At 42.0% G+C, this 16,608-nt stretch overlaps 1 protein-coding gene across 1 annotated transcript in view; it reads left to right on the top strand.

The window, feature by feature from the left end:
* The window catches only part of LOC134358451 (microsomal triglyceride transfer protein-like), a 107,776-nt gene that overhangs the window by 7,792 nt on the left and 83,376 nt on the right, over positions 1 to 16,608 (top strand). The window contains exons 3-4 of the mRNA XM_063070690.1: positions 7,212 to 7,355; positions 9,564 to 9,671. Of these exons, the coding sequence (XP_062926760.1) occupies positions 7,212 to 7,355; positions 9,564 to 9,671 (252 nt within the window). The remainder of the gene's footprint in view (positions 1 to 7,211; positions 7,356 to 9,563; positions 9,672 to 16,608) is intronic.

A 16,608-nucleotide genomic window follows, 5' to 3' on the forward strand; every position in this document is an offset into this window, starting at 1 on the left:
CCAAGAACTGTTGTGGTGATAGATTTAAAGTTGCAAAAGGAAGACAGTAGAATTGCTGTTCATGGAAATGTTGAGTGAATAGGCTCCAAATTTTGTTCAAAGCCCTCCTATGCACCTTGACATTGTGCCCAGGTATTCTGATAGTCTTATCGTTGTAGCAAACAATTTATTGGCACACCCATTATATTTATCTGCTCTTTAAATCCGCAGCTCTTGTCCAGGCTGCAGGTCACTCAAGGACAGATACTCAACACATGATCCTCCGGTGAGATGGCGGTACACTCAGGCACAGTTCTACGGGACCAACCAGAGGTGTTGTTGCCTATCGTAATCACGTGTTTTACAATCGCAAGACCGTGCTGGACATTGAGAACTCGGTGTGCCGCAGGTCTGCACCATCAGTGGGTTTCTCACTGGCAGAGGAGGTGGAGGAACTAGACTTGGCGCGGATTGCGTTGCTGCCTGTGTCAGAGGAGCCAATGCATGAAGGCAGTGTGCATTCTGGGTCGCTTTTCTCATGATCGCAAGACCCTGTTGGACATTGTTGATGTGGATGCTGCGGGTCCGATTCACTGATTTATTGGCGGATAGCGGGGGCGGGCGGCAGGGGAGCTGTGGGTCATGGCAAGACTGGGACTTGGGCCGCAAAGTCGCCTGTTTGCAAGTGCCCAGGAGAGAAGTGATGGAGCTGTTGTGCTCCACCTGAGTGCCAGTGGTGGAGATGGTGCTGCCTCCTGGTGTTTGCTTCACAGAGGACAGGTTGTATTGTGTTCCACTGGACTGCTGTAAAATTCATGGACTCAGGATCTTGGACTATATTTTTTTTGTGTGACTGTATTGATATCATATATGTGCTTGCTATCTTATATGTGCCTTGCACTGTGTATGACTCTTGCTACTGTGTTTTGCAACTTGACCCCGGAATTATGCTCTTTCATTTGGCTGCATTCATGAGTATTCATGTATGGTTGAATGACAATTAAACTTGAACTTGAACTCAAAATTAATCTGTGTAGAATGCCAGTAGCTGTGGTGTTGTTTGGGAAAGTTAAATCGCAGACTTATAATTTAGTATGGCCGGGTTGCCATTTTTGGCTGTTTAACGACTTGAGAGTATCCTTCAGGAAGATGAAACCACGGAAAGTGTCTGGCCCAGACAGTATACCTGGCCAAGTACTGAAGAACTGGCTGGAGTGTTCACTGACATCTTCAGTCTCTTGCTTTAGCAGCTTGAGGTACCCACCTGCTTCAAGCAGGCTTCAATTGTACCAGTGACCAAGAAGAACGAGGTAACCTGACTCAGTGACCTTTATCCAGGAGCACTTACATCCATTGTGATGATGTGCTTTGAAAGGTTGTTCATGAAGCATATCCACTCCTGCCTGATGAGAGACTTGGATATGCTCCAATTTGCCTACTATCAGAACAGATCAACAACATATGCCATTTCATTGGCTCTTCAATCAGCCCTGGAACATCTTGCCAACAGCGATGCATACATCAAGATGCTTTTTGTTGACTACAACTCAACATGCAACACTAATGTCCTCTCAAAATTAATCACTAAACTCCAAGTCTTGGGCCTGATACCCCACTGTGCAACTGGGATCCTTAATTTCCTTTCTTGCAGTCCCCAGTCAATCGCAAAGGCACTTGGTGAGGGATGGTACCGATGGAGGCATGATCAGGTCCTGAAGACCATCGCTGAAGCCATCGGCGCAGGAGTTGAGTGGGCGAAGCGGTCCCGACCCTCCAAGCAGACCATTGCCTTTGTCATAGCTGGGGAGCAGCCAATACCCGCCAAAAGAACATCTGCAGGCACCCTGACCTTTGCAAGGGACTGGCGGCTGTTGGTGGACCTCCAACGGCAGCTGAAGTTCCCCAACCATATCGCGGCCACCACCCTGCAACCAGACATTGTCCTTGTGTCTGAGTCTACTAAGCAAGTGGTGCTGCTGGAGCTGACAGTCCCATGGGAAGATCGCTTGGAAGAGACCTTTGAAAGGAAGCTCTCCAAGTACGCAGGACTGGTCAGCAACTGTCAGCAGGCTGGATGGAGAACGAGGTGTCTCCCAGTGGAGGTTGGTTGTAGGGGATTTGCAGCCTGTTCCTTAGCTAGAGCCTTCAGCAATTTGGGCATCGAGAGAAAGAGGAAGAGGAGAGCCATCCGCAGTACCACTGATGTGGCAGAGAGGGCCTCAAGATGGCTGTGGCTCAAAAGAGGGGAGCCATGGAGTCATAAGTAGCTAGCCATCTGGACACAAGCTGGGGTCTGATCAGCCCCGGCTGGGTCACCTGGAGGAGGTTGTATGATGTTGAAAGACCCGAAACACCGGATGATTCCAGGAAGATCACTGAAGATGTGTCCAGAAGCATCAGTAGATGTACAGTTAAAGTCAGAAGTTTACATACACCTCAGCCAAATACATTTAAACTCAGTTTTTCACAATTCCTGACATTTAATCCTAGAAAACATTCCCTGTTTTAGGTGAATTAGGATGACTACTTTATTTTAAGAACGTGAAATGTCAGAATAATAGTAGAGAGAAAGATTTGTTTCAGCTTTTATTTCTTTCATCACTTTCCCAGAGGGTCAGAAGTTTACATACACTTTGTTAGCATTGCCTTTAAATTGTTTAACTTGGGTCAAACGTTTTGGGTAGCCTTCCACAAGCTTCTCACAGTAAGTTGCTGGAATTTTGTTCCATTCCTCCAGACAGAGCTGATGTAACTGAGTCAGGTTTGTAGGCCTCCTTGCTCACACACACTTTTTCAGTAATGCCCACAAAGTTTCCATCAGATTGAGGTCAGGGCTTTGTGATGGCCACTCCAATACCTTGACTTTGTTGTCCGTAAGCAATTTTGCCACAACTTCGGAGGTATGCTTGGGGTCATTGTCCATTTGGAAGACTCATTTGTGATCGAGCTTTAACTTCCTGGCTGATGTCTTGAGATGTTGCTTCAATATATCCACATAATTTTCCTTCCTCATGATGCCATCTATTTTGTGAAGTGCACCAGTCCCTCCTGCAGCAAAGTAGCCCCACAACATGATGCTGCCACCCCCATGCTTCACGGTTGGGATGGTGTTCTCCGGCTTGCAAGCCTCACTCTTTTCCTTCCAAACATAATGATGGTCATTATAGCCAAACAGTACAATTTTTGTTTCGTCAGACCAGAGGATATTTCTCCAAAAAGTAAGATCATTGTCCCCATGTGCACTTGCAAACTGTAGTCTTGTCACAGTGGGGTGGGGCATTGGGAGCAAGGGTGGACCCAAATGCAAGACACATCTTGTGAGGTTAATTAAATTTAGTTTATTGTTCGAAACCAGGAGAGCAAGGCAGGAGTATGAATAGCGAACTGGACAAGGACTGACGATTACGACTAGGCTAGGACCAAGGGTCTGGGCTGGGACTTGGAATCAGCTCCCAGAACTAGAGGAGACATGAAGAGGCTAGGGTATGGACTCCGAGCCCGAGACTGGGCAAGGACCCAGTACCTGGGTCTTGCCTCGGGCTCAGACCCCAGAACCAGGCATGGACATGACATGGGCTAGGGAGAGGAGGAACATGGAAAACAGAGCCTTGGTCTCGGGAGAGCAGGTACATGGAACCATGGACACATACACAGAACACAGAGTTGGGACCCCTCCTTGGAAACAGGACATAGGGCCGGGACTCACACACACAACAGAGAGTAGGGACTCCTCCTTGGGAACAGGACATAGGGCTGGGACTCATGACTCCACCCCCCCCCGCGGGTCAACGGCAAGACGGCCTGACTTACCCCACGGAGACGAGGACAATACAAGACAAGACATGACCCCCCACGGAGCAACGGCAAGACGGCCTGACTTACCCCACAGAGGCGAGGACAAGACAAGACAAGACATGACACCCCCGTGGAGCAACAGCAAGACGACCTGACTTACCCCACAGAGGCGAGGACCAGACAAGACAAACACCCAAGAACAACACAGTACCTATCTAGCTCCAGTGATAGAACTAGACTGAGGTGCAAGCGAGGGCTACAGACGAGGGCTAGAGGCGAGAGGGACTTGGTACTCGGATGCCGCCAGGGCCAGGACTCGACTTGGTATTCGGATGCCGCCAGGGCCAGGACTTGACTTGGTACTTGGATGCCGCCAGGGCCAGGACTTGAGTTGGTACTCGGATGCCGCCAGGGCCAGGACTTGACTTGGTACTTGGATGCCGCCAGGGCCAGGACTTGGACTTGGACGTGATACTTGGATGCCACCGGAGCCAGGACTTGGACGTGGTACTTGGATGCCGCTGGAGCCAGGACTTGGACGTTAAACTTGGATGTCGCCGGAGCCAGCACGTGGTACTTGGAACCTCCGGGTAGTGGTGAGCTCTGGACTCGGCCCAGGAACAGTAGACAGCGGCTCCTGATTCTCTCCGGCGGGCTAACTGACGGACCCACCTTGATGAGGAAACTTTGCAGGCTCGCTTCGGTGAGGTAACTGGACAGGGTTGCTCCGGTGAGGAAGGGCGAATTACCGGCACTCGCTTCGGCAGAGACTAGGCTTGCTCCGGCCAGATGACATCGGCACACTGTACCTTTGATGACTTTGCAGATGCTCCCGCGTCGAAGGGCTGAAAGCCGGAGACTATAAACTACCGGTTCAGCCCAGCATTAATTGCCTCTGATCACCAAAGCCGAGGGACATGGGAAAACAGGGAATCAACGGTCCGGATCGTAACATAAACAAGGTAAATTTAAAGGGACCCCGATCTGGACCATGACAAGTCTGGCTTTTTTATGGCAGTTTTGGAGCAGTGGCTTCTTCCTTGCTGAGCAGCCTTTCAGGTTATGTTGATATAGGACTCGTTTTACTGTGGATATAGATACTTGTTTACCTGTTTCCTCCGGCATCTTCACAAGGTCCTTTGCTGTTGTTCTGGGATTGATTTGCACTTTTCGCACCAAAGTACGTTCATATCTAGGAGACGGAATGCGTCTCCTTCCTGAGCGGTATGATGGCTGCATGGTCCCATGGTGTTTATACTTGCGTATCATTGTTTGTACAGATGAACGTGGTACCTTCAGGCATTTGGAAATTGCTCCCAAGGATGAACCAGACATGACATCATTTTCTGACCTCAATCCAATAGAAAATTTGTCGGCAGAACTGAAAAAGTGTGTGCGAGCAAGGAGGCCTACAAACCTGACAGTTACACCAGTTCGGTCTGGAGGAATGGAACAAAATTCCAGCAACTAACTGTGAATAGCTTGTGGAAGGCCATCCAAAACATTTGACCCAAGTTAAACAATTTAAAGGCAATGCTACCAAATACTAACAAAGTGTATGTAAACTTCTGACCCACTGGGAAAGTGATGAAAGAAATAAAAGCTGAAATAAATCATTCTCTCTACTATTATTCTGACATTTCACATTATTAAAATAGTGATACTAACTGACCTAAAACAGGGAGTGCTTTCTTGGATTAAATGTCAGGAATTGTGAAAAACTGAGTTTAAATGTATTTGGCTAAGAACAACTTTAATGCTATATTTAAGTTTGCTGATGACGCCAAACAGAAGGTGGTGACAAATCAGCATATAGGAGGGAGACTGAAAATCTGGCTGAGTGATGCCATAGCAACCTCTTACTCAGTGTCAGCAAAACCAAATAGCTGATTGTTGACTTCAGGAGAAAGAAATTGGAGGACCATGAGCCAGTTACAGACAAAAGAAAATCATCAGATGCTGGAAATCCAAGCAACACACAGAATGCTGGAAGAACGCAGCAGGCCAGGCAGCATCTGTGGAAATAAGTACAGTTGACATTTTGGGCCGAGACCCTTCAGCAGGACTGGAGGAAAGAAAAGCTGAGGAGTATATTCAAAAAGTAGGGGGGGGGAGAGAGAAACACAAGGTGATAGGTGAAACTGGTAGAGGGAGGGATGAAGTAAAGAGCTGGGAAGTTGATTGGTGAAAGAGATACAGGGCTGGAGATGAGGGTGTCTGATAGGAGAGAACAGAAGGCCATGGAAGAAGGAAAAGTGGGGAGGAGCACCAGAGGGAGGGGATGGGCAGGTAAGGAGATAAAGTGAGAAAGAGAAAAGGGGATGGGCCTGACGTAGATTGGGAGACCGCTTCGCCAAGCACCTGTGCTCCATCCGCCAGAAGAAGCGAGATTTCCTAGTGGCCACCCATTTTAATTCCACTTCCCATTCCCATTCCAATATGTCTATCCACGGCCTCCTCTAGTCTTGCGATGGGGCCACACTCAGCTCGGAGGAACAACACCTTATATTCCGCGTGGGTAGTCTCCAAACTGATAGCATGAACATCAATTTCTCAAACTTCCGGTGATGCCCCTCCTCTCCTTGACCATTCCCCACCCCTTTTCCCTCTCCAATCCCCATTGGAAACACCAATGCCCAGGAATGGAAAGGTCTCAAAATGTGGTGGATATAGCACAGTCCATCGCAGACAAAACCCTAACCGCCATCGAGCACATTTACAAGGAGCATTGACACAAGAAAGTAGTATCCATTGTCAATGACCTCTATCATTCGGGCCCTGCTCTCTTCTTACTACTATTGGGCCTTAGGTCCAAACCACCAGATTCATAACAGTTATTACTCTAACCACCGGGCTCCTGAACCAGCATAAATAACTTCACTCTCCTCACATCTGAACTGGGTCCACAACCTATAGGCTCACTCTCAGTGATTCTTCAACTAACTTCTGAGCATTAGTTATTTATTTTTTAATAATTTGCATGATTTGTCTTCTTTTGCACTTTGGTTGTTTGTTAGTTTTATTTTATGTATAGTTTTTTTCATAAGTTCTATTATATTTCTTTATTTTCCTGTAAATATCTGCAAGAAATGAATCCCAATGTAGTGTATTGTGATATATACATACTTTGATAATAAATTTACTTTGACTTTGAAAAAGCAGAATTATTAAGTGAATATTAATAATACTGATGTTATTGCATACCTGTAAGTTCCTTCAGTACGTTTAAAATTTTGCTGAGCAATCCTAAAATTGTTATTGGAAGGTACTGATGACTAGGCCTTTGGTGGATGAAATGGGGTCTGCAATTTTAATCTGAAAAAAGCTCTGAAAACTATTAGGAATCTGCAGCAATTTAGTAAAATTACACTATGAATGAATGCTTAAAAAGTTTCTGTTAAAGTTATAATTTTATACAATGTCTTTCTCCCATACAGATCCAAGAAATAAAACTACTTAATGTGACTGAACAAAATGAGAATCAAAACAACTTCAAAAACATTCATGTTGAGAATTTGCTGGAGCCAACAATAATGGTAGCTTTGAAAATGCCTGTAATTTTCCATTGGAAATCTGGGAAGGTAATTCATTGCAGCAACATTCTTGATCAGTGTCAGCTAATCTCGGTGACAACAGCCTAACTGGTTCAGAAGAATATTAAGTTCAACGACTTTTCCAGTACTTAAACCTATCATATAGGTCCGTTAATGTGATAATGAAGAAAGAATTTGCTGTACCCTGACCAACATTTATACATCTGGAAGTATCTGCAAAACAGAATTAAGGTGAAAATCTCTTGGGTAGTGACAGAAACTTAGATGAAAATAAGGAGTATATTTTACTCTTCGCCTGATCAATTTTCCGCAGAAGGAAAGCTAAGTGGAAGGCCAGTTTGCCATTACGTTTTATATAGTGGCTTCAAGGTAAACAAAATGCAGGAAGAATTCAGCAGGTCAGGCAGCATCTACGAAAGTGAATAAACAGTCAGCATTTCGGACTGTCAGCTGTTTATTCATTTCCATAGACGCTTCCTGACTTGCTGAGTTTCTCCAGTACTTTGTGTTGTATTGGATATTCAGCATTTGCAGACTTTCTCATGCTTAATGTAAATTAACTGTTTCTTTATAAAATCTTTTCTTTCTTTTCTTTTTAAATCTTTTCTTTAATTTTTCCAAAGATATAAACAAAATAATAATGTTGATACAAAGAGATTGGAATAATCTTATTGTTATTAAACATATACAGAAAAGATCTCAGATAACACAGGTATAATAGACTTCCAAACTTGTGATGTAATTAATCATAGAGAAAAAAGATATAAAAAGAAAAAAAAACAAAGAAAACCCCCCAAAAAAAGAAAAAAAGAACTAAACCCAAAAAAGCAAACAGAACAAAACAAGACTAGACCAATATCTCAAATGGAATACGTTCAGTAATGTTGTCAACTCCGCTCCTCTATTCTTATATTTTAAGTCAATAAGAAAGATTCAGAAAGGTCAAATTACATCATATGAAAATGTTGAATAAATGGTTTCCAAGTTTCTTCAAATTTAACCGCCAAGGATCAAAAATATCACTTCTAATTTTTTCTAAATTTAGACATAATATAGTTTGGGAAACCCATTGGAATGTAGTAGGAGGATTGGTCTCCTTAAAGTTCAATAAAATAGATATTCTGGCCATTAAAGTAACAAATGCTATCATCTGACAGGCTGAAGAAGATAAAGATCTATGTTCTACAATAGGCAATCCAAAAATTGCCACAATAGGATGGGGTTGTAAATTAAAACACAGAACTGTTGAGATAATATAAAAAATATCTTTCCAATATTTTTCCAAAAGAGGACAGGACCAAAACATAGGAGTTAAAGAAACCACCTCACAGTGACATCTGTCACAAATAGGGTTTATATGGGAATAAGAAACGAGCTAATTTATCTTTAAACATATTGGCTCTATGCACTACTTTAAATTGTATTAATGTATGTTTAGCGCATATAGAGGAAGTACTGACTAATTGAAAAATTTTATCCCATTTCTCTATAGGTAGGCAAAGTTGAAGTTCCCTTTCCCATTCATTTTTAATTTTATCAAATATACCTGGCTGGAATTTCATAATTATATCATGGATAGATGCTATTAATCCCTTCTGAAAAGGATTTAAATCTAAAATTTTATCAATGATATCAGTAGGGTATGAGGTCTGAAAGGTAGGCAACATAGTATTTAAAAAATCTCTTATTTGTAAATATCTAAAAAAATGAGATCTAGGCAAATCAAATTTCTTAGATAACTGTTCAAAGTAAAATCTAAATGTAATTTTATAAGTAAAAGATTTAAATAAGGATTTCCTAGTTGGTTTGAAATTGTAGTATTAATGGATTTAAATTTAATCCATGAGGTAGATTCATATAGTTTTTTTGTAAGTAATGACGATTGATGATACTGTCAGTCAATGTGTGAACAGTTTTTTTGTAATTATCAACTTGTAGTGATCCCAAACAAAAACTGCCGGAGTAAAGCTAGAGCAGTGCATACAAGATGATAGAGGAACTCAGTAAGTCAGGCAGAATCGATGGAGGGGATAAACAGTTGACGTTTTGGGCCAAGACCTTTCATCAAAATGTCAACTGTTTATAACTGTTTATTCCTCTTCATAGATGCTGCCTGATTTGCTGAGTTCCTCCTGCATTTTGTGTGTGTGTTGCTCAAAATTTCAAGCATCTGCAGAATCTGTGTTTGAAGTAAAGCTAGAATGTTTTCATTGGCTTATTTCATGCTTTTTTCAGATAGAAACTCTGTATGGATCTGTTGAAGAAAGGGGATTACCTCTGAACCTGAAACGAGGCCTGGTTAGCCTTTTCCAATTACAACCAATCTCTGAGACAATCACTGAGGTAATCTATTCATTTCAGTTGAAGAATTGGTTATCTTTCTATATTTGTCTTCTAATACCATTTCCTTATAGAACCATGCCTTGTACAAATGGTAGCTGTGGATGCCAGAATTGCAACAATGGCTCTGATTCTAAAGTGCCAAAAATATTTTCAGATAGTTTATGAAGAGGGATAAAAACAATGTAAAGTGATTCACACTTTTCATTCACCTTTTGACATTCCTCCTAAAGTTCATAGGATTGGCAATATATTTAGTAACAGGCAGGACAAAAGTAAAAAGAATTGAATGCCTTAAATGTCAATATCATCTGGGTTCGGAAACAAGAAATCCAGGGCTTGAACTTGGAAAGAACACTCAAAATTTGCTGCAGGTGCTTAATATGCAAAATTGTTTGAGTATGTACAGTATATATTAGTTACTTCTATAAAACTCCCTCATATAATTTTGCTTCTTTCTTTAGGAGATGATTTGATCTGAATGATATTATCTAGGGTTTAGGATATATAAATATCTTAATCAGTAAAACTTAAATATGTAAAAATACTGGGTGGGTACAGCTGCTATGGATGCTTCACCTTTTCAATTTTTCTGTTCATTTTATGTGAAATGGTCATTTTGCTTTATTTTAACACGTATCTGAGAGCTACATTGGATTGGATTAAACTAGCCATCTATTGTTTCTAAATAGCTCCATTTACCAGATATAGATGCAGTATAAAATGGAGAGGAAATCTGACCATTGAATTCCATGTGAGTCTATTCACAGAGTAGAGCTGCAGACTGAATTCCACGTGAAGTCCTTTCAATAGATTTCAATAGGTACACTTAATGTCAGAGAAATATATACAATATACATCCTGAAATGCTTTTTCTTCACAAACGTCCACGAAAGCAGAGGAGTGCCCCAAAGCATGAATGACAGTTAAATGTTAGAACCCCAAAGCCCCCCTCATCTCCCTCCTCCCACGCACAAGCAGCAGCAAGGCAATGACCACACACGTCGCCAACCAGCAAAAAAGCATCGGCGGCCCCACCAAGCACTTAAGTGTGCAGCAGAGCAGCAATAAAGACACAGACTTGAAGTACCCCAAATACCGTTCACCTGGTATTCAACATACCACCGGCTCTCTCTCTCCCTAATAAGGGAAAACGCAATGTCCCCATTTCACAGCGAGAGGGGAAACCTAACAAAACAACTCACTGATTTATGGTGTTAAAAGTCTGTTGCGTTGCTTTTTTCAAGCTCTGTGCCTCTGGGCACACAGCCAACAGCAAGCCATTGTTCTCCACGACACATCAGATGGCAGCACCAGCCTTGAATCAGCCCGCCTCCAAAGCCATGAAAATCCAGCACCCTGAACGCGCGCTAGCCTCCCAGGCCGCACCGTTGGCACATCCATTGAAAAGTGGCCGGTCATGAGGCCCTGAGAGTGGGTCCCATTCTCACAAAGAACTGAAGTCAGTGTGTAACTCCAGGTCAGGGTCTTCAAAAGAATCTTGAAATGGAAAAAAAGGAGGTATCAAAGATAGAAATAGAGCTGTTTCCAAAGATGCAAGCAAAGAAGATGCCATTTAGCGCCATCTTCTGGTCCGCCCTCTTCTGGTCTGATTCACAGAGTAGAGCTGCAGATGAAGTGGTTTTGATCATCCAACACGTATTAGACTTAACACATATTAGGTACTTACTTACCTGGGAAATACTTGCTGCAGCCTGCATTAACTGGACCATAAAATGTTGTCTAACATATTCTGATAAGGTCTTCTTTGAGGTCAAATGGAATATATGAATGATAATAAATAACTGCCTATGTTTAACACACTATTTGAAACACAAGAGAGGGTACAGATTTGAGAAAGGAAGATGGACAGGAAAAGACGCCAGCCACTTGTGCTGACCCCCCCTCTGTAATTTCTCTAACTTTTTACATATTTATATGAATAATGATTTTCTCTCTGCAATATTTCTACTAAACTTATTGTGGCACTCAAGAATCTCAACTAAATATCATGTAGCAAGTTTAAAGATATGTTAGAGACTTTAATATTAGAGAATTCCATAACTTATTTAAGAAATTAATGGCTAGAGGCGGTGCAAAAGTGTATTATTATACCAAGGAAAATGGATTGCAGTTATCTGGAGACTAAAGAAGCTGGGATTATTGCCCTTTAAAGAGAGATTGCCGATGAGGGATTTAATAGAAAAGTTCTGATACAACTAATATAGAGATTAGAGTAAACAGGTAAAAAAAATCAACAGAAGTGTTGGTTATAAAATTCAGATATGCTAATTGAAAAAATATTACTGAATTCATAGAGACGTTAATTGGCATAAAGGACGAGGATTTTTTTAAACTGACTTATCATAGCAGTTAGCATAAAGTTTTACAGCACCAGCTACAAGATTGGGGTTCAATTTCCATCGCTGTCTGTAAGGAGTTTATATGTACGCCACGTATGGGTTTCCTCCAGGTGCTCCGGTTTCCTCCCACGTTCCAAAGAAGTTAGTAAGCTATAAGCAAACATGTTGATGCTGGAGTATAGTGACAATTGGAGGCTGCCCGCAGGGTGTTGGCCATTGATGCAAACAATGCATTTCACTGTATGTTCAATGTTTTGATGTACATGTGATAAATAAAGCTAATCTTTAAATGTTATGTTCTGAATGCACTGTGTGAAACTAAAGAACAAAATTATTGTTACTCCAGATATGTTGCAGCATATAAAAACACTAAGATAAAGAACATAATAATGCAGAACACAATCATAGCAGTGCCCAAGTCGAGCAGGGCGAACGGTCTCAATGACTATCACTCAAATGCACTTACTCCTACTGTGATGAAGTGCCTTGAGACAGGTAAACCTCAAGGATGCGTGCTTACCCCACTGCTCATCTCCCTCTACACCCATTACTGTGTGGCGAGGCACAGCTCAAACGCCAGCGGTAAATTTGCCAATGACACAAATATTGTTGGCTGAATTTTAGCTGGTGACAAGGACGCATATAGGAGTGAGATAGATCAGCTGATTGAGTGGTGTTGCAACAACAACAATCTTGCACTCAGCGTCAGTAAAACCAATGAATTGATTGTAGACTTCAGGAAGGGGAAGTCAAGGGAACACATATCAGGCCTCATTAAGGAATCAGCAGTGGAAAGAGTGAGCAGTTTCAAGTTCCTCTGTGTCAACATTTCTGAAGATCTATACTGGGCCCAGCAATTACTTATTTATACAAAGACAGCAGCTGTGTTTCATTAGGAGTTTGAGGAGAGTTGGTATGTCACCAAAGACTAGCAAATTTCTACATTTGTATTGTGGGGAGCATTCTAACTGGTTACATCACCATCTGGTATGGAGGGGCCATTGCACAGGATAGCAAAAAGCCGCAGAAAGTTGCAACCTCAGCCACCTCCATTATGGACACTAGCCTCCTTATCTTTGAGGACATCTTCAAAACATGATGCCACAGAAAGGCTGCATCCATCATTGAGGACCCCCATCACCTAGGACATGCCCTCTTCTCATTGCTACCTTCGATGAGGAGGCACAGGAGCCTAAAAACAAACACTTGACATTTTAGGGACAGCTTCTTCCCCTCTGCCATCAGATTACTGAACGGACAATGAACCCATGAACACTAACTTACTTTTTTTTTGCTCTCTTTTTGCACTAGTTATTTAATTTTTTATATATATTCCTCTTGTTTTTTTTGTATTGTTATGTATTTTTATGACATATATCTGTGATGTTAAACCTGATTCTGATTCAAACCAGAGTAAAACTTATACAGTGTAGGACTCTGAGGTGTGCGGTAGACCAACAGGACTCGAGAATACAGATTCATAATTCCTTGAAAGTGGCATTTTGGCCTTCGTAAACTGAGTAGAGGAGTTGAGTTGGGATGTTATGATGAATTTGCATAAGATGCTAGCGAGGCCAAATTTGGAGTATTGAGTGCAGTTTTGTTCACCTGCCTAAAGGAAAGATACAGGTGTCCCCCTGTTTTCCGAAGATTCGCTTTACAACACCTCGCTGTTACGAAAGACCAACATTAGTCCTGACGAAGGGTCTCGGCCTGAAATGTCGACTGTACCTTTTTCTATAGATGTTGCCTGGCCTGCTGCTTTCACCAGCGTTTTTTATGTGTGTTGACCAACATTAGTTACCTATTTTCGCTAACAGACGGTGTTTTCACTGTTACGAAAAAAGGCAGCACACACCCGAACAGCCAAGCTCCTCCCCTGGAACTGCATCCTAGCCAGCATTGCTTAAGCACGTGCTTTATCTTGATTTATTTTGTGCATCCGTTAGCAAGATGAGTTCTAAGGTATTGGAAAAGCCTAAAAGAAAGGGTGTTACACTTAGTGTAAAACTAGACATAATTAAGCGTTTCGATTGTGGTGAATGAAGTAAGGACATTGTCCGTGCATTGAACTTACCTGTGTCCACCATTCGCACTATTTATACGCAGAGAGAAAGAATTTTGGAGGCTGCTGATGTTACTGTTGGTTCTGATCGTAGCAAAGTGGTCTCCCTTAGTCGGCATCCAATAATGGATAAAATGGAAAGTCTATTGCTTGAGTGGATTGATGGGTGTACAAAGCGTGGTGTTCCGTTAAGTTTTCTTATACTTAAGGAGAAATCAGTCAGTCTTTTTAATAAGCTGAAACAGAAAGCACTGGACAATGGTGATGAAAGTGTTGCGAAAGTGGAATTTAAAGGTAGTCATGGGTAGTTTGATTGGTTTCTGAGGCGAGGGCAGCTTTATAGTTTAAGCAGTGGTCCCCAACCTCCAGGCTGTGGACCGATACATTGCCGCGAAGAATGCAGTGGTGCAGCGGTAGTCAGAACTCACGCAGCACATCTTTAAGAAAAAAGCCGAAATAAACAAGCGAATTAATTAGGTGCCGCCCGGCACGGAAATGTCGGCCCAGATTAGAGGCGATTGCCGATTGCGTCAGGTGGTTATTCGTATAAGCAAGTGTTTAACTGTGACGAAACTGCAATTTATTGGACTCTTCCTGATTCCGGTAAGTGAAACTACACTGTACATACATTATTTCTACTTTATATAGGCTATGTATTTTTATGTGTTATTTGGTATGATTTGGCAGCTTCATAACCTAAAGGTTACTGGAGAGTGTTTCTGCCGAGAGTGCTTCCGCGAGATTTTCGCTACACTAGACAGTGCTGCAGAAAAGTATTTCTACTTTATATAGGCTGTGTATTTATCATATCATTTCTGCTTTTACTATATGTTACTGTTATTTTAGATCTTATGTGTTATTTGGCATGATCTTGTAGGTTATTTTTGGGGTCTGGGAATGCTCAAAAATTTTTCCCACATTAATAAATGGTAATTGCTTATTCACATTCTGGCTTACGACATTCCGGCTTACGAACCGTTTCATAGGAACGCTCTACCTTCGGATAGCAGGGGAAACCTGTATGAATAAGGTTAAAAGCGTACAGAGAAAATTTACAAGGATGTTGTAGGATTTGAGGACCCACTAATCTGCTATCTCAATCGACCATTTTTAAGCCTACATTCTACTTCAAAACAGAAACACTTGATTATCTCTAGATAAACAGATCTTCATCTGTCCACACCCTTTTACTTCCATTGTTATTTATTTCCCAGCATATTAAAACCATGTTTACCATCAAGTGCCTCATATTTTTCCATACATAAATTAATTCAGGGAATACTAGTTTTACATTGATAAAGTCATTCACAGATAATAGCTATTTAAAGGGGTATTGCCTCCAAAAGAAAAATGCCTTGCATGGAAATTCCCTTGTGTTTCTGCTCTTTCAGTCATTGTTAATGCAGCTTGCTAAGGTAATTGATAACTCAATTTATGGTGTAAATTTATAGTACATTTAGTATAATTCTCAGCTTTGCAGTGTCACATTATCCTGGCTGAGATGTTCATCAGCGTGTTGTGTGATGTGGACATGCATTATCGACTGCGATTTTTTTCTTCCACCATTTTTTCCTGTTACTGCAAGATGTTCGAGCTTCTCTTTCCTCAGTACCTGTCCCAGAATTTCCGACTGCCATTTCTTGATCGATGATATCAGCTCTCTTCTTATTCCGGCTTTTTTGCAACACTTCCTCATTTGTTACTCAGTCCTTCCACGATGTTTTCGTCATTCTTCTAAAACAAAAAACACATTGATGCAGTTTCGAGTCTTCCCTCAGTTTACTGTAGTAACGTTCGTTTCCATATATAAGTGTGGAACGAATGTAGCACTGCAACACTCTTTGAGTTTCGTGTTGCTACTGGCCCAAAATGCTGGAATTTCTACCTGGCAGTAACATCGGGAAGGTGGCTCCATACTATCTTCTCTCGGCATCCACAAAACGCAAGGGGTATCTTCTTAGTGCTATATTCGACCTAAAAAATAATAGTAAATCATTATCAGTCAGGTGTATGATATTTTACATTTATTCTTCATATGTGTAATTTTTGAGTTCTAAGAGTAGCTTTACAAGGCTTTTTTTATTTGGGGTTACCTTGCGCAGACACAGGGCATCGACAGCACCAAATTCACTACTAACCAGAAAACAGGCTGCCAAGGAATCACGGAATAACTGGTGTAATGAAAAGATGTTTTAGCTGGAGGGGATAGTCACTATGGGGATGGCCAGGCACTTAACCTTGGGATTAGCCACTTTTCCCAGCACTCCCGTTGGGAGCTTCCCCGAGGGTGCGGGCACAAATGGCTCCAGATGTGAGACTTGCGCGGTGACTGTCGTGCCGTTTGAAAATTGGCGCTGTGCCAGAGGCCCAAACTCCACCCCAGTCCCAGTGCCAACCCCAGAGATATCACAAAAAGAGTGAGGACAGCGAGGCGGGATCTTTTCTGGAAATGTTGTGCATTTAGAGAACACTCTGAGTAATAAACTAGCGAGAGAGAGAAAAAAACAATGGG

The sequence above is a fragment of the Mobula hypostoma genome, chromosome 18 (genome assembly GCF_963921235.1).
Source record: "Mobula hypostoma chromosome 18, sMobHyp1.1, whole genome shotgun sequence".
Lineage (NCBI taxonomy): Eukaryota > Metazoa > Chordata > Chondrichthyes > Myliobatiformes > Myliobatidae > Mobula > Mobula hypostoma.